General features: G+C 39.0%; 1 protein-coding gene across 1 annotated transcript in view; it reads right to left on the bottom strand.

The window, feature by feature from the left end:
• Window positions 1–3,912: 3,912 nt before the first annotated feature.
• The window catches only part of TRHR (thyrotropin releasing hormone receptor), a 48,235-nt gene continuing 33,384 nt past the window's right edge, over window positions 3,913–18,763 (bottom strand). Inside the window, exon 2 of the mRNA XM_006075682.4 lies at window positions 3,913–6,880. Coding sequence (XP_006075744.2) covers window positions 6,473–6,880 — 408 coding nt within the window. The 3' untranslated portion in view covers window positions 3,913–6,472. The remainder of the gene's footprint in view (window positions 6,881–18,763) is intronic.

Genomic DNA, 18,763 nt, shown 5'->3' with positions numbered 1-18,763 from the left:
ATGATCCATTGGAGGAGGAAATGGCAACTCAGTCCAGTATTCTTGCCACGAGAACCACATGACACTATGAAAAGACAAAAAGATATGATACTTGAAGATGAGCCCGCACCTCCTGCCACATGATCAGGTGTCCAATATGCTACTGGGAATGAGCAGAGGCCAATTATTAATACAAATAGCTCCAGAAAGGATGAAATGGCTGGGCTAAAGCAGAAACGATGCTTAGTTGTGGATGGGTCTGGTGTTGTAAAGAACAATATTGCATAGGAACCTGGAATGTTAGGTCCATGAATCAAGGTCAATGGTGTGGTCAGGCAGGAAATGGTAAGACTGAACCCTGACAACTTAGGAGTCATTGAATTAAAATGGATATGAATGGACAGATTTACTTCAGATGACCATTATAGCTACAACTGTGGGCAAGAATCCCTTAGAAGAAAAGGAGTAGCCCTCATAGTCAACAAAAGAGTCTGAAATGCAGTGCTTGGGTGCAATCTCAAAAATGACAGAGTTATTTCAGTTCATTTACAAGGCAAATCATAGTAATCCAACTCTATGCCCCAACCACTGATGAAAGAAGCTGAAGTTGAACGGTTCCATGAAGACCTACAACCCCTTCTAGGATGAACAACAAAAAAAGATGTCCTTTTCATCTTAGGGGATTGGAATACAAAAGTAGGAAGTCAAGATATAATCCTAATAACAGGCAAATTTGGATTTGGAGTGCAAAATGAAGCAGAACAAAGGTGAACAGAGTTTTGTCAAGAGAACACACTGGTCATAGCAAACACCCTCTTCCAACAACCCAAGGGATGACTCTACATATGGACATCACCAGATGGTCAATACTGAAATCAGACTGATTATGTTCTTTGTAGCCACAGATGGAGAAGGTCTATACAGTCAGCAAAAACAAGACTAGGAGCTGACTATGACTCAAATCATGAGGTCCATACTGAAAAATTCAGGCTTAAGTTGAAGAAAGTAAGAAAAACTACTAGGCCATTCAGGTATGACCTAAATCAAACCTCTTACAATTATGCAGTGGAGGTGATGCATAGATTCAAAGGATTAGATCTGGTAGACAGAGTGTCTGAAGAACTATGGACAAGAGCTTAATAACACTGTGCAGGAGGCAGTAACCAAAACCATTCCAGAGGAAAAAAAATTCAAGAAGGAAATGTAGTTGTCTGAAGAGACTTTATAAATGGCTGAGGAAAGAAGAAAAGTGAAAGGCAAGGAAGAAAGGGAAAGATATACCCAACTGAGTGCAGAGTTCTAGAGAATAGCAAGGAGAGATAAGAAAGCCTTCTTAAATGAATAATGCAAAGAAATAGAGGAAAAACTAGAATGGGAAAGACTAGAGATCTCTTCAAGAATATTGGAGATATCATGGGAACATTTCATTTAAGGATGGACACAAAAGGATAGAAATGGTAAGGACCTAACAGAAGCAGAAGACATTAAGAAGAAGTGGCAAGAATACACAGAAGAAGTATACAAAAAAGGTCTTAATGACCTGGATAGCCATGATGGTGTGGTCATTCACCTAGAGCCAGACATCCTGGAGAGTGAGGTCAAGTGGGTTTAGGAAGCATTACTGTGAGCAAAACTAGTGGAGGTACAGAGTTCCAGCTGATCTATTTAAAATCCTAAAAGTTGATGCTGTTAGAGTGCTACAGTCAACATGTCAGCAAATTTGGAAAACTCAGCAGTGGCCACAGGACTGGAAAAGGTCAGCTTTCATTCAAATCCCAAAGAAGGGTAATGCCAACAAATGTTTAAAATACCGCCTAATTGTGCTCATTTTACCTGCTAGCAAGGTTATCTTCAAAATCCTTCACACTAGGCTTCAGCAGTGTGTGAACTGAGAACTTCCAGATATACAAGCTGGGTTTTGAAAAGGCATAGGAACCAGAGATCAAACTCTCAACATTTGTTGGGTCATGGAGAAAGCAATGGAGTTTCAGAGAACAATACTCTTCTGCTTCACTGACTATGCTAAAGCCTTTGACTATGTGGATCACAAAAAACTGTGGAAAATTCTTCAAGAGATGGGAATATCAGAGCATCTTATCTGCCTCTTAAGAAACCTGTATGCATATCAGTTAGAACTGGACAATGGACTGGTTCAAAATTGTGAAAGGAGTACATCAAGGCTGTATATTGTCACCCTTCTATTTAACTTTTATGCAAAGTACATCATTTGAAATGCCAGGCTGGATGAATCCCAGGCTGGAATCAAGATTGCTGGGAGAAATATCAACAATTTCATATATGCAGATGATACTACTCTAATAGCAGAAAGTGAAGAGAAACTAAAGAGCCTCTTGATGAGAGTGAAAGAGGAGAGTGAAAAAGTTGGCTTGAAACTCAAAATCAAAAAACCTAAGATCATGGTCCCATCTCCTCATAGCAAATAGGAGAAAAAGTGAAAGCAGTGACAGATTTTATTTTCTTGGTCTCCAAAATACTATGAATAGTGACTGCAGCCATGAAATTAAAACACACTTGCTCCTTGGAAAGAAAGCTATGACAAACCCAGACAGTATATCAAAAAAGCAGAGACATCACTTTGCTGACGAAGGTCCCTGTAGTCAAAGCTATGATTTTTCCAGTAGTCATGTACAGATGTGAGAGTCGGACCATAAAGAAGGCTGAGTGCTGAAGAACTGATGCTTTGGAACTGTGGTGTTGGAGAAGACTCTTGAGAGTCCCTTGGACTGCAAGGAGATCCAACCAGTCAATCTTTAAGGATATCAATCCTGAATATTCATTGGAAGGACTGATGCTAAAGCTGAAGCTGCAATACTTTGGCTACCTGATTCAAAGAACTGACTCACTGGAAAAGACCCTGATGCTAGGAAAGATTGAAGGTAGGAGAAGGGGGCAGCAGAGGATGAGACAATTAGATAGCATTACTGACTCAATGGACATGCATCTAAGCAAACTCCAGAAGATAGGGGACAGAGGAGCCTGGTATGCTACAGTCCTTGGGGTCACAAAGAGCCAGACATGACAGACACTAAACAACGATAACAATGGTGATGTAACTCTGATTCTTTGGGTAGTTCAAAACCATGTGGATTCGGCATTACTAAGATATGTCTTCATTGTTATTTCATTATAAAAATGAAACAATTTAAGTATCCATTTAGTATTGAGTTACACTTGTTTTATGACTGTAGTTTCCTTTGATTCAACTAATTGTTTAGCTCAAAGCAGCCATTTGTTTTGGTTTATTGTCAAGTTACATTGTTTTATGCATTTGGGTTGTTTAAGAATAATTATAGACTTTACACTTTTCTCATTTCTCTTCATCATTTAGAATATTTATGTTGGAGAGAAGTTCTAGAAATACAATACTGATGGAGAAGTCTGAAGTGGAAATTTATGTCTGCTTGTTTTATTAATCATCTGTGCCCTTTACCTAATTACCTTAGGTGCAAGATCTAACCAAAGACACTCAGCAATTAAAGGTATCAGAAGTAATAAAATAACTCAAGGATTTTTATTAGGTGAGGCCTTAATAACATTACTTCACTCCTTCATCAATTTTTAATGTAGCTTTTTATTTTTCATTTGATCATTTGTTAACTTTTGGTTATTTAAGGCAATATTTTTGATTTAGTACAGTGTAATAAAGAATACCTTAAAAAGTTAGATTGCTGCTGCTACTGCTGCTGCTAAGTCGTGTCCGACTCTGTGCGACCCCATAGATGGCAGCCCACCAGGCTCCCCCATCCCTGGGATTCTCCAGGCAAGAACACTGGAGTGGGCTGCCATTTCCTTCTCCAATGCATGAAAGTGAAAAGTGAAAGTGAAGACGCTCAGTTGTGTCCAACTCTTAGCGACCCCGTGGACTGCAGCCTACCAGGCTCCCCTGTCCATGGGATTTTCCAGGCAAGAGTACTGGAGTGGGGTGCCATTGCCTTCTCTGAAAAAGTTAGCTTGATGCTGTGTAAACCCAAATATCTATTGGATATTGTATGGGAACATTTAACTTCATAATGGCATTTATTTTAGAGTGGAAACACTATGAACTGTGTTTTTCATAACGGCATTTGCTTTAGAGTTGAAACACTATGAACTATGATCTTTTGAATTTCCCATGTGGTCTAAAACTAACAGATTATTAGCAAATAACTTTTTAAGCATTAAAACAAAAACTGAGCCCATATATTAAGCTTCCAAAGATAGGAAGAGTATATTATATTCTGTGACTAACATATAAAACTAATCATAATATTTTTCAACATCTAATTATTATCATTCTGCAAAGTATATATATATATATATTTATTACTTATGCCATCAGGTCACAAGAACGTTAATCAGCATGCTAGCTTGAAAAAAAAGGAAAAGAAAAAAAAAAGACATTTCTTCATTTTCTCTCCCTAACATTTACACAGTTTAGGGAATTAATCCCTGATCCCTGGTCTTATCATAAGAAAATCACAGCTGTAGTGAGACTGTGATGAAGACAATGCTGATTAAATATCTACTAGCATACCTGAGACGTAGTAGATGTTCAAAGACAGCAGTTCTTTCCTGTTATCAAAAAAACCTAGCATGTTACAATCCCCGTGTTAAGTAACTTATGGAACTCCAAGCATGTGTTTGTATGCACCCACACACATGCGTGTGTGATGTGGGGTTGGGTCACTCTAGTGCTCTATCTATAGGATTCCAAATTCAGTCTTTAATCCAGGATGAAAAGTCAGTTAAAATAGATTTCTTTGTGTCATGCATATAGATTTTTAGGGCATTTTCTATAAATGTTTGCTTGCATTTTTTTACTGCCACAGTGACAGGATTATAATGTTTTCATGGAGTAGATGAGGCTAATTTTCACCAAAGCATATTCGGGATTGAGGTTTTAGATGGCAGAGTCTCCATGAAGTGGCATTCAAAAGCTGAGTCACATATTCCTCATAAACAAGGTATTTGTGTGGGTAATGCTCATTAGCAATAGGTTTCAGAAAAAAGTCACAAGGTAGGGATATACCCTGGAGAGGGAAAATGCCAGTCTTTGCGGGCACTTAAAAGTGCCCAGTACTTTTCAACCCAATCATTAAAATTCAGCTATTACTGAATCAACACCGAGGGCCATTTTGACACTGGGAGATACTGATTAGCCAGATCTTAGTAGATGAGTCAACTGAAAGGGATTAAAGCAGGATCTGAGAGATTCACATTTACGTCTCTCTAATAATCACTGGAATAGAAGAGCAGGCCTAAGTTGTAACTGTGAAGACATATTAACAGTGAGATGAAATCAATTTTAGCTCTATTGAACATAAAGCTGACAAAATTTTTCATTGCTTTGATTTAGAATCTGTAAACAAAATATCACAATCACAAGCATTTGGGAAAAGAAAGAAAAGAAGAACCCACAAAAGACAAGCAGGAAAGCAGGAAAGACACTTGCAGACAAGTTAAAATCCAGTGACTACTATGCTCATTGGGGTCTTCATCTGGAAGTGTAAAAGTCAGTCTTTGGTCACTTAGCATAGCAACTGAGCTTTTGAGAATGTTTCAGACTTTTAAGCTAGATTCAGCTAGAAGGATTTGCTTGACATGGCTCAGTAGTTTATACATGGGAATGGTCAAAAATAGGATTTTCTTCCTTAAAAGTTTCAGAGGAAAAAGTAAAACCTTGCACTTGTCTTGGTTATACTTTTCAATATTGATTATGTGTCTGTATCTTCACAGTTATTTAATCTAGTTATTTCTCCTGTCTTACCCATCATTTTGAAGGCTTGAAGAGTATAGAACTGGACTTATTTAAATATCAAATATACATGTATTCTCAATTAGTAATTTTGGTTATGTTGAGGTTTTGGTTATTTATACTAAAGCTGAATGATGACCATCTACTTTATAAAATATAAAAAAATCAACTCAGAATTTTATAGGCATTATGACATGTTCAAGCAGTAAATATATTTGTCTGAAATCTCATTTTTACTCAACAAATAAAATGTTTTTTTCTATATTTCACTGTAGTTTCAGATATTCATGAAGACAGCACTGTACATTATTAAAGTGAAATGCTAAGTGAAAACATTAAAATTTTTTATGTTGCCAGAGTCTCAAATGTATAGATAATCTGGAGGGGGTGAGAAAATACATTTGATAAAGTTATACTGAATAGGTAAATCGATGCCTTGATTTTATCTAAAATTCACAGCCCCAGAATATACAGTGAAACGTCACTAAATGAAAAGTTTCTACCATCTGGATCTTTCACAGATCTGCTCAATTTTTTTTGTGATGTATATTTTTTGATATGAGAATGAAACAGAATCATTCTCACGGGATAGAGTACCTCAGGCCAGGATTAATTAGAGCATCGGCAAAGAATTTGTCTGCTCTGTCGTCACATACGAGTATTGGCTGTTTCCTCTCTTGGGTTGATAACTGCACAGATTCTCATTTTCTTTATCACCCATTTTCTCTACTCCATCAATCAACTTTGGTTGAAGGTTATTTCAGAAGCCAAGCAGGTGTCATCAAAAGACACCTTTGTGGCAGACAAGTAAGTGTCAGTGACGGTGATGTCATCCAGCTCTGTGCTGAAATGGTCGGACTCCTTGATGACGCTGTAACTTAGGGCCACGCTGTAGTTAGCCGGTTTCTCCACTGGCTTCTGCTTACAGTTGCAGAGCTTTCTGAAGGCCGCACGAAATTTCTGGGACATGAGATTGTAAATCACTGGGTTGATGGCACTGTTGAGATAAATGCAAATTCTGCAAAAGAGCAGGAACCAATTTTCTTGGAAAGGGCTGGAGAGAAATGAGTTGACAACCACAAGGGTTCTATAGGGCATCCATAAAAGGGCAAACAGGATGACAACCACTGCCAGCATCTTGGTGACCTACGGAGAAACAGAAATGCAGTGCAAACACACATTAAAACAAAACAGGTCCAAAGTATGAAAATAAGACGACTCCCTCTCTGCCCTCTTCCAAACTTTAGTCCCAAGGCAAGCACTTGGGTGAGGGCAGTTTATTTGGGAGATGAACCCAGGGAGCAGGATTAAAGGCACAGAGGACAGAGTGACAGAGGAGGAAAAGCCAAAATAAGGTGTATTTTTGAGAGCTCCCACTGTGGAAAATTTTGGGTCAAGTGATATATTTGGATCATTTGTCCAGCTTGGGAGGCATTTATTTACCAACTGCCCTTTGTTGAGAGGTGCCTTATTTAAATTGCCCTGTACCTCCAGGATTCTCCTGCCTGGAAACTTCTGGGGGCTTTAGAGAGAACCTTGAGGTGGAGAAGAGGAGAGACAGTCAGAGGACCGTGGATAAAGTGCAATGTTCTCTGTGAGCAGGGACCACCCACGATAGCCATGAAGTCATGGCTGAAATCCCAGTCTGAGAATATGACCCAAGGCATGAGAAGTGTCTGCGGTAAGCATTAGGAGACCTTGGATCCAATCCCATCTTTACTCACCTTTTCTTCAAGAGCAACACTTTACATATTTTAAAATCAGTTTTCAGTTATCTTTAGCTCTTGCAGTGTTTGAAAAAGTTCAGCTTTCTCAGCCCAGACTTTCTAGATGTTCTGAACTTGAAAATACTTAAAATAGGAGGGACAGATGCTTCCTCCTTTAACCTCCCAGCTGCTTTTCTGAAGCCCCCACTGCCAGCCTCTAGCTTGTTCTGGCATCAAGAGAGATCTTGCTGTGTAGAAATAAGGATTCCACAGCTAGACATCTACTCTGTTATTAGTATCCACTATAAATTCAGCTCCTTGTACTTAATACTGATAACAGAATCCATCTTACTCTTCTCTGTTAGAATACCTTCCTTTTCCCCACTAGTACTCCTTCTGATTCTGGGACTCTGTCTTACCCTTTAACCGTATCTTGTCCACCCCAGAAACTCCTACAAATCCTGCATTTTGGGGGTAATGCTGTCCTCTTGCTGTTATTCTATAGCAGTTGTCTCCTTTCTGAGCTTTCCAAATACCATTTGCTGTAAAACTTCTAATTTTTATCTGACTCTGTGTGACCCCATCGACTTTAGCCTGTCAGGCTCCTCTGTCCATGGAATTGTCCAGGCCAGTGTACTAGAGTGGATAGCCGTTCCCTTCTCCAAGGGATCTTCCCAACCCAGGGATTGAACCCAGGTTTCCTGCATTGCAGGCAGATTCTTTACCATCTGAACCACCAGGGAAGCCCACTTATGGACACGCATAGCCTTTATAGCTTTTTGAACCACTAATATCTTTTTTTTTAATAGCTCCTACAACTTCTCCTCAATGGTACCTAAGTGCTATCTATCTACCCAGTCTCAAGTTACTGCATTTCCATGGCTTCCAGGGCCATTTGATCACTTTCTTGAAGCTCTCTCTGCCCTTGAAGAATATCCCTCAAGCCCTCCTGCTCTACCTCATGCCCTGGGTGATCACTGTTTACTGTTCTACTGACTCAGGGCAGGTAGGATAATTACATTTTATATTTGGCTTACTGGGGCACAGAAGTTGTTCAGTAGAAAGTGGTATTCCCATTGACTAATTTGATACAAAGTAAAACATTCCAGAGATCCTGCCTTCTTTCAGAGATAAGGAGGATCTATTCAGACAAGAGGTTAATGGAAGCCTGCTTTTTCTTAAGATGACTTTGAAGATTAGGAGTAAATACTTTAATTGATCCTAGGAAATTAAAAGCTTAATTCAGTGATAAATATTCTGAGCTTTGGAAGGAACCGTAGTAATGATCATCTTTGTCATCATCGTCATCACTTTGTCCGTCTCTGCTTTGTCCACTGCCTGGTACTTCAGGTTCTCTGACATCAGGCCACTGCTTCACACTTGCCAACATCCTTCCACTCCTTGCCAAAGACTGAGCATCCTATATTTGAGCCCCTGGCTTAATTTACAGTTGGAATGCCAGCATTACATTTGAGTCTTTATAATGGTCTCTCATAAAGATATGTAAACATGATCTTATTTAATGCTTATTAATGTGTAAGCTAGTATTTTGCATCTGAAGAAACTGAGGTTTAGAGAGTCTATGTGATTGTCTAAAGACACATAGCTAGTAAAGGACAGCCATGATTCAAGCTAAGTCTGCTTAAGCCAAAGCCCATGCTCTTTTCTTTATAGTTTTCTCTCACTGTGAGACTCATTTTCATCAATGAGATTTATACTATGTTATCCCCATATGGTGCCAAAAACATTCAACATCTTCTAAGTATAATTCCAACTAACTTATTGCTGCTAAATTTCTGAACTTTAAGACTGAATTTTATCTGTTCATTTTTTCCCTACAAAATTTTCAGGTAAAACACTAAATCCACATTTAATATCTTCCTACATGTTTTGACTTAATGTGAGTGCGGGAGCAACTTCCATTGTCTTAGAGGAAAGCAGTCAGATTTTAGGTTAGCACCTCTGCCCTGTGTTCCCCATGTATACTCTGGCATCACGCCCCACACTTCTTATTTCAATGAGTTATATTTGTCCACCTGTCCAACAGATGATGAACTTTCTTCAGGACACGAGTAAAGTTTGTTCGTTTCTCTTTCCTTGGGGATTTAATTCAGTATGTGACATAAGAGAGGGCTTCTTAGGTGGCTCAGTAGGTAAAGAATCCACCTGCAAAGCAGGAGATGCCAGCAGATGTGGGTTCAATCCCTGGGTCAGGAAGATCCACTGGAGAAGGAAATGACAACTCCAGAATACTCTAAGAATACTCCTGTATTCTTGCCTGGGAAATCCCAAGGACAGAAGAGCCTGGTGGGCTACAGTCCATGGGATCGCAAATAGTCAGACATGACTGAGCGCACACACACACGCAAACACGTGACATAAGATAGCCCTCAATAAATGCTGAATAAATTCAGATATAGAAATAATTATTTCAAAATATGTAAACATGATCCTTTTCTGTGTTTTAACACTCCAAAGTATTGGTAGAAAATTTTTGTAAACACTTGATTTTTTTAATGTTAAAAATCCCTTTTAAATAGAGATTAGTTAATTAGTAAAATGAATCCTTAATACATTTCAACTTTTTGTTTGAAATATATATATATTTACCATTTTAATTTTATTTTATTTTTAAACTTTACAATATTGTATTAGTTTTGCCAAATATTGAAATGAATCCGCCACAGGTATACATGTGTTCCCCATCCTGAACCCTCCTCCCTCCTCCCTCCCCATACCATCCCTCTGGGTCGTCCCAGTGCACCAGCCCCAAGCATCCAGTATCGTGCATCGAACCTGGACTGGCGACTCGTTTCATATATGATATTATACATGTTTCAACGCCATTCTCTCAAATCTTCCAACCCTCTCCCTCTCCCACAGAGTCCATAATATATTTTTAAAAATTTTAAGGCGAGTGGAATGCAACAAATACAATGATGTTTCTATGACTGGACCAGAGGAAAAAATGTCCCCAGTGGGCTGATAGAGAATACATTTTATTTCACTCGGAACTATTTTATTCAATTCCAAATATCTCTAGTTGCAATTAATCACTTTCTAAAATGTTCACAAGTGTTTAGTGTAGCCATAGCTTGGATTTTAACTGTTTCTTAATTTAGGAGCAAACACCCAGAAAGGAAATGTCCTGGAGACTGTCTTTCATACCCAATTAATTGTGCTGTTGGTTGTTGAAGTTTTACTTCTGTTGTGATTCTAAATAAGTGACAAAAATGCAAATCTGAAAATATCTTTGGGCCATTGTTTTTTTTGTGTGTGTGTTATTTTATTTTTAAATTAATTAATTTATTTTAATTGGAGGCTGATTACTTTACAATATTGTAGTGGACCATTGTTTTAAAGCACTGACATTTTGCTGGGGAAGTGCATGGGATACGCAATGAGTTGAAAGATTACTTCTTTACAGAAGCCTCCTCCCCAGGACCTACTGGTCTTTGAGAAATAGCATGCAACAGTTTTCAGGGGGAAATGATCTTATCATATATTTTTGATTGGGAAAGAATTTATTTATGCATTTATTTTAGGAGATTCATTTGCATTCCTACTGGGTACCAGCTAATCTTCTGGCTCTTAAGGATTTGACAGTAACCCAGAGACACATTGCCAGTGGCTTCATTTATTTTACAATCTGATATAATGCGATCAATGCTAAGAGAGAGGAAAGTTTTGGTTCTGTGACAGCCCCTGATCTGGATTTGGGGTTGAGGATTGGTGAGTAAGGGTTTGGTGTCAGTGATAGTTAAGACAAAATCTGAAGGTAAAGAGAGACAGGACAAGTGTTACTGCAGAGATTGGGTGTGTGTGACAAGCTGGAGGCATGAGATAGTGAGGCATGGCCTGAGGACCAGAAGTAATTTAGTGTGCAAGTTTCAACTGCAGACCATGGAAGGAAGTGGAGTGACCTCTTTCTCTAGGAAGCTTGTGGAAACCACTACAAAAGCCATCATTTTCTGTCGGGTACTTGGTATTCCCTCTGTTAGGACAGCTGCCAAAGGAGATGCAGTGTTGAGTCCTAAAAACATCAGCTTCATGGAGCTAAGAAGTCAATGAAGAAACAGGCAGCCATTTTTGCAGAGTATATTGAGGACCAGGAAAAGAGGTCATAAGAATCAGTTAAGTAAAACATAGTGTTTAGCTTGAGAAGCTGCCTACAGAGATGGTTGAGGAGAGGAGGGTGGGAACAGGAGGGTCTAAACTGGGCAGGCCTCTGTCCTTGGCCACCATGGTGAAGGGCTATTTTTTTTCATGTGGACCAACTTGAAACTTTAAAATTAAGCCCTGGCTATAGATATTTTGGGCTTCCCTGGTGGCTCGGATAGTAAAGAATCCGTCTGACAATGCCAGAGACAGGGGTTTGATCCCTGGGTCAGGAAGATTCCCTGGAGAAGGGAAAAACTACCCATTCTAGTATTCTTGCCTGGAGAATCCTATGGGTAGAGGAACCTGGCGGGCTACAGTCCATGGGGTCACAAAGAGTCAGACATGACTGAGCGACTAAGCACACATGCATGAAACCTGCCCCATTAACCCAATAGATGTTTTACTCTTTCAATATTTAATTATATGGGATAAGTGGCATATAGTTCTCACAAGGAAGTTTTAACTCAATCCTCAAAACCTCATTTTGTTATCTTTATAACATCTCTAGATAAAAACTTTATTCAGGCATTTCTTTTCTTCCTTTAAAATTTTTTTAAACAAAGATGTGAACTGGATAGGTGTCTATCTGATTGTCAAGGTTGAGAGCACAGCTCCTTGAATGCATTCAAGCTTAACTGCATATATGTGCTGCCTGTGAAAAGCCAGAGGCTAACTAGGTTCTCTATTCTAGACTGCTGAAGAAACTTGTTTTCCTAACTATCATCTCTAGTACTAGTAATATGACTCTTACTATAAGTTCTAAAGCTATTAGCTAACATTTGTATCTTGCCTTTAAGAAAACAGTGTTAGGTTTATAGAAAAGTCACAGAGTGTCCAAATACTCGACATCAAAGTTCCACTATTACTAAGACCTTACACTAGTCTGGTGCATTTACTTCTTTGTCACAATTAATGACAATTCTTACACAGAATTAGCTAACTCCATACTTTATACAGATTTCATGCCCTTTTTTCTGTTCCAGGATCCCATGCAGGATATAACATTATATTTAGTCATTATGTCTCCTCAGGTTCCTCTGGGCTGTGACCATTTCTCTAACTTTCCTTCGTTTGATGTTCTTGATAGTTTTGAGGAGTATTACTGGTGAGGCATTTTATAGAATATCCTTCAGCTTGAGTTTGAATGATGTTTTCCTCATGGTTGAAGTGCAGTTATGGAGTTTTTAGAGGAAGGCCACAGAGGTTAACTGCCATTCTTGATACAACATATCAGAGGAACAGGCTACCAACTGGACCTGTGACTGATGACATTAAATTGTACATTGCTTTATAGAGATATAATTTACACACAATTAAGTTCACCCACTTAAAGTGTACAGTTCAAGGGTTTTGCAACCATTATCACAATCTAATTTTAGGACATTTTTATCCTCCCAAAAAGAAACTCTATACCTATTAACAGTCACTCTCTACCTTCCCCCATCCTTCCCAGGCACTAATATACTTTATATTTTCATAGATTTGCCTATTTGAACATCTCATATAACTGGGATCATGTAGTCTTTTGTGTCTGCCTGGTGTCTTCCATTTAGCATAATGTTTTTTTAAGGTTCATCCGTGTTGTGGCATGTATCAGTACTTCCTTTCTTTTATTGCTGAATAATATTCCATCCTATGTATATACTACATTTTATTTATCCACTTCTGATAAGTTATTACTATAATGCCTAGTAAAAAGTAATAACTGATTTTACAGATCAGGACTCAAGGAAGTGAAAGAGCAAAGACAAAATATACACAGTTAAAACAACCCTCTTGGACTATTTTTGTAAACTTGGAGACCAACTACAAGACAGAAAAGCATGAGTAAGAGAAAATAAGTATTTCTGGAGAAAAGCATTATTTATTTATGCAAATAAAAACTTTCATTTATTAGGCAAGCCTGTTTGGAGTGGGTTCAAGGGAAGATGGAAAAAATGGATAAGGTTATAAGCATACCTTTTGAGAGTTTTTCTGGGAAAAGGAATAGAAAAGCACAAGGGCTATCAGAGGGGGATGAAGAATCAATTTTTTTTAAAAGATGAGAGACATTACAGCATCTTTGTTTGCTTAGGGAACAATCCTCATGGAGAGGGGAAATTTTATGATCCAGATGGAGAAAGAAGACAATTGGAAGAGCTATGTTCTTGAATAGGGAACAGAGTCCAGTGCAGAAGTGGTGTGGTTGGCCTCTTCTCAAGTGTAGACACAAAATTACTTTTTCAATATCTGTTTTTTTTGTTGTTGTTCTTAGCTGTACTTAATCTAAATGATCAAGATCTTCCAGGGGAAAAAATGCCACTTTCTTGTCAATACCCTGAATCCTGAGTGTGTTGTTCTTAGCTGTACTTGATCTAAATGTTCAAGATCTTCCAGGGAAAAAAATGCCACTTCTTGTCAACACCCTGAATCCTGAGTGAAGTCCTGATAGCAGTTAATTGCTTAATTTGTTGAAATTAACAAAATACTTTCATTGCCATTTTCTGTTCATGTCCCAGTGAGATCTGTGGAACAGGTGTTATTATTCCCATTTCATTGATGAATGGTAACTGAGCTCAGAGAAGCAAAGTAATAAGGTTATAGAGCTCACATACAAAAGCAAAGCTAGTTATTAAACTAAGGTCTGTTGAAAGTGACTGTCTCATTTTCTTTCAGATAATTACAAAAATCAATATATATGGCAAGCTGAAGCCTTCTAATTGCTGTAAATAATGTTTATGAAGTATTTGAAAGGGTAATATTGTGAAGGACAGGGAAGCCTGGCGTGCTGCAGTCCATGGGGTCACAAAGAGTTGGATCAACCCAGCTACTGAACAAGAATGTCAGCAGGAATTAGTGGTAGCCCTGAAATTACATATGATTTTTGCCCCAAATTGGAGTGTTACATTTAGGAAGTACTGATTAGGGAAAAATTGTCATAACAAGGCAGACAAGAATCCTTCATACTAATGTATTTCCTAGGGAAAAAACAAACAAGAAAATTTTAAATGCAAAAGTAATAAAATTACATAAAAAATAAAATGGAAATGTCTGTCTTTTGGGGTTATAGCCCAATTAATACTATATCACTTATGAGGATCTGGTTATATAAAATCTGAGGAAATTTTGATTAATCAATGATTAGTAGTCCATCTAGGAAGTCATGGGCAATTTATCAATATCTCAGAGTACTCTGGGAGATTTAGTTGAAACTCTTGTACTGATAAAGAAAAATTTCTTTCTGATTTTTGATTCTGTATACAGTTCAGGAAAAAATCCTGTGCTTGGTCATGGGTCTTGCTATTATCCAGACATTCCCTCCTGGGAGATAAAGGGTGTGACATGGTCCTTCTGCCTGTGAGTAAGGGACAAAGTACAGTGGGCCTCTGGCATCTTGGTTTCACAGTCCACCTCTGAGCTCTGAGGAGACTGGACAGGTCACGTGACATGTTTGAACCTCACATTCTGAGCCAGTAAATAGACAATCTGGCTTTCTCTCCAAATCTCTCCAATTTGAACATTCCACGCAAATCTAACTTATATGCTACTAATGATGTGACAATATTCAGACATGTTTGTGATCATTTTCACATGACTGGGTTTTGTTATTGGGGGTTATGCAGCCAGGCAAAGGGAAACAGCCCCTGGGGCATATGTATCCCTCCATTCAGTTCCTAACCACAGTGATTGTTGATAATCATCTTAATCGCTGCATTCAGAGAGGTGATGCAGTTTCTTGAAGTGTTGAAGAAATGACTAGAATTTATTTTAATATCCTGTAGCTAACTAAGAACACAGTGCTTCTCCAGACTCAGGACCCTGGCTTCTAGACCTACTATTGTTTCTCTTCGAAAGTTCATTATAACTGAAGTATTGCTGAAGACATGGCATTATAGAAAGATATACAGGTGTCACTTGGAGAAGAAAGCAAATAATTGAATCCTTTTTCAGGAATACTGTTAAGTTAAAAACTGAATCTATGGAAGTTTTAAAAGGAATGGTTAGACAAAAATTACTTAATAAAAGGCCCACTTAAACACTTAGCTGTCATTTAGTGGCAGACTATCTAAATTGCAGGGCAATTTGAAAAATCTTTCTTAGAACTGAAAAGGTAAAGTCATATAACAGGAGATGACAACCACATCAGCAAATGTATTTGAAGAATATTTACCACTTTTCTTTTATAATGAATGATTATCAAGAGCATCGTAACAGGTAACTTTAACTTTTAAATAAGCTCTTTATCAGGTTGGATCTCACATTCTATAATGCTAAAATTCTGTTTAAGGCTTCATGAATAAAGTAAATCAACAACTAACTTCCATAGGATTGTACGACAGGTTGGAAGAACACATGCCTGTGATGTAATGTGTTCATGCACAGCTGAATTATTACTGAGTAAATATTTTTTGAAAATGTTAAAATATAATTGTGGAGGTCTGTGTGGGGGTCAGTCAGTCAGTTCAGTCGCTCAGTCGTGTCCAACTCTTTGCGACCCCATGAATGGCAGCACACCAGGCCTCCCTGTCCATCACTAACTCCCGGAGTTCACTCAAACTCATGTCCATCGAGTCGGTGATGCCATCCAGCCATCTCATCCTCTGTCGTCCCCTTCTCCTCCTGCCCCCAATCCCTCTCAGCATCAGAGTCTTTTCCAATGAGTCAACTCTTCGCATGAGGTGGCCAAAGTACTGGAGTTTCAGCATCAGCATCAGTCCTTCCAAAGATAGTGGGAGTAGGGCTCTTTAAATTAGCAAAGTGCTCTAGTTCTTGCGCTTCTGGCTGGAATACTCTTATTTCCAGAAGTGTACTTCCTCTGGACACATTTGTTGGTTAATGGATATAAAAGTTAGCCTTTAATCTTCTAATGCCATTCTTTGAAGGGTAACAATATGTTCTGTGTTTGGAACTTATCCCATTCTCCTGTATAGCTGCATATTAACAAAATGTTCTGTTACCGGGAATATTTTTCCTCCCAGATGACCTGTGATCAATGTGATTGATGACCCTTTGCATTTCGTGACATTAATTGGCACAGTGGAAGGAAAAACTTGACTAGACAATTATGCAAATCTGAATTTAGCCAAGCCTCAACACTGATTGGGGGCCCCTGGAATTTTCCACTTTCGGCCTGTTCTGCTTTGTTTTGACATACTGTCTTCACAGACAGTTTAAAAAAGACAGTTATCCTCAATGTGGATGTTTCGTATCTTGGAGTGAGATCATTGATGGGATTTAAAAATTGAATGATGGGGCCAGAGAAGGGGTTGGAATCAACTCTAAGTCAGCAAAAGTATAATAAAAGTGAATAAAGTCTGAGTGGTGATTCATGGTGGAGAGGTTGTGGACGGCCATAACCTGTGTTGTGGATTACTTGCAGATTTCTTGACAAGAAGCCACACAGGGATGCTAAGGTATAGGCTTCTTGACTCCACTTGTCAAGTACTGTATCTAAATGTTCCACTCAGAATAGTCATTCTGGTAAGAATTTTGAAGAGTTTCGGGGCTCTACTCTGATTTTAAAGGTCCATGAAAGTATTAGCAGGGGTTCCCAGTAGAGACATTGTGGTTGTCTTTGGTGATGGCTGAGGGTGGAGAAGGAGAAATTAAGTGAAAAAAAAATGGTGATACAAGACTTTTCAAATGTAAATCTGTAAGTGTGGTATATCCAGGGAAATTGAAGAAAGGTTTTTTTCTTCAGTGTTCTATGGGTGTTGAGGACTTCCTCAGCTCTTTTGAGCAGAGCTGTTTCCTGAGTGAGATGATTGTGGGGACAGAAAACCAGACTCCGCATCCCAGGGGCGCTGTGTGTGCCAGCAGAGCCTCGAGTTGGCCCTCTGTGGGGGAGATCCGAGAGCAGCGGTGGCAGTTGGTGTCACAGGGTGGCACACCTCTGTGTGTAACACGATGTGGCCTTTCTGCTGTGACTCCTCCAGTTCTCCAGGATAATCACTGAGCATCACCAAATCCCAAGTGTGAGTCACCTCTTGTGGAGAATATTCAACACTCTGCACCCAGCTTTGATGTGGGATGAACCCTCAAAGTTTGTACTTTCTCTCAAGAGCAAAGATAGGGAAAGGCATGGACACATTAAGAGTGGGAAAAAAAGGTGGAAGGTTGAGCTGTTCCAGTTAGTAGAGCCAGGTCTCCTGGCAAAACTATACCAATGCCTCTCAGGGTGAGAGAGACCTGAGTGGTTGTAAGCCTCACTTTCTGAGAATCTCTGAGAGGCTGTGTGAGGAGGGAACTGTGCAGTATTTCTTCACATGCTTCAATCTGGAATGAAGAAAACTGGATGAAAATGAAAGGTATTCCAATCTAGCAAAAGGAATTGGCAGATGAAAGAGAGGAAGAGAATGAAGATGCATGAAGTGCCTACTGTGTAGCAGGCAATGTGCTTGGCACTTTCTTCACAACTGCCTTACTTTACCTGCATTTTATAAAGGATAAGACTGATGCTGAGAAAAGTCATACACTAAAGAATATAGCCACACTTTAAGGAGATGTATGTTTGGCTTGAAAATCTCCTTATCCTCTTTAATATAATGCCTAGAATTTGGAGAAGAAATATTTTTTCCCTAAAGTTTGCAAAAAACAAAAAAATCCAAATGAATGAATGAATGAAAGTTGCTCAGTCATGTCCGACTCTTTGAGACCCCATGGACTATACAGTCCATGGAATTCTCCAGGCCAGAATACTGGAGTGGGTAGGCTTTCCCTTCTTCAGGGGATCTTCCCAACCCAGGGATTGAACCCAGGTCTCCTGCATTGTAGGTGGCTTCTTTACCAGCTGAGCCACAAGGGAAGCCCCAGAATACTGGAGTGGGTAGCCTATCCCTTCTTCAGCGGATCTGCCCAATCCAGGAATTGAACCAGGATCTCCTGCATTGAAGGCAGATTCTTTACCAACTGAGCTATAAGGGAAGCCAAATTAAACAAACAAACAAACAAAAAACCCAAAACCTGTGCTTAAAGGTTGGAACTGATGAAGGCTCTATGTGCAGAAGAGTAGGGAGAATGAAAAACTAATTCTTAAGGGAACCCTCCTTCACTGTTGGTAGGATTGCAGTCTGGTGTAGCCACTGTGGAAAACAGAATGGAAGTTCCTCAAAGAACTAAATATAGTTACCATATGATCCAGCAGTCCCAAAAATTTGGGGGCATATATCCAGAAAAGATGAAA

This window comes from Bubalus bubalis, chromosome 15 (genome assembly GCF_019923935.1).
Source record: "Bubalus bubalis isolate 160015118507 breed Murrah chromosome 15, NDDB_SH_1, whole genome shotgun sequence".
NCBI classification, from domain to species: Eukaryota; Metazoa; Chordata; class Mammalia; order Artiodactyla; family Bovidae; genus Bubalus; species Bubalus bubalis.
Note: the sequence above shows the minus strand (reverse complement) of the source record. Positions and strands in the feature narration are given on the sequence as shown.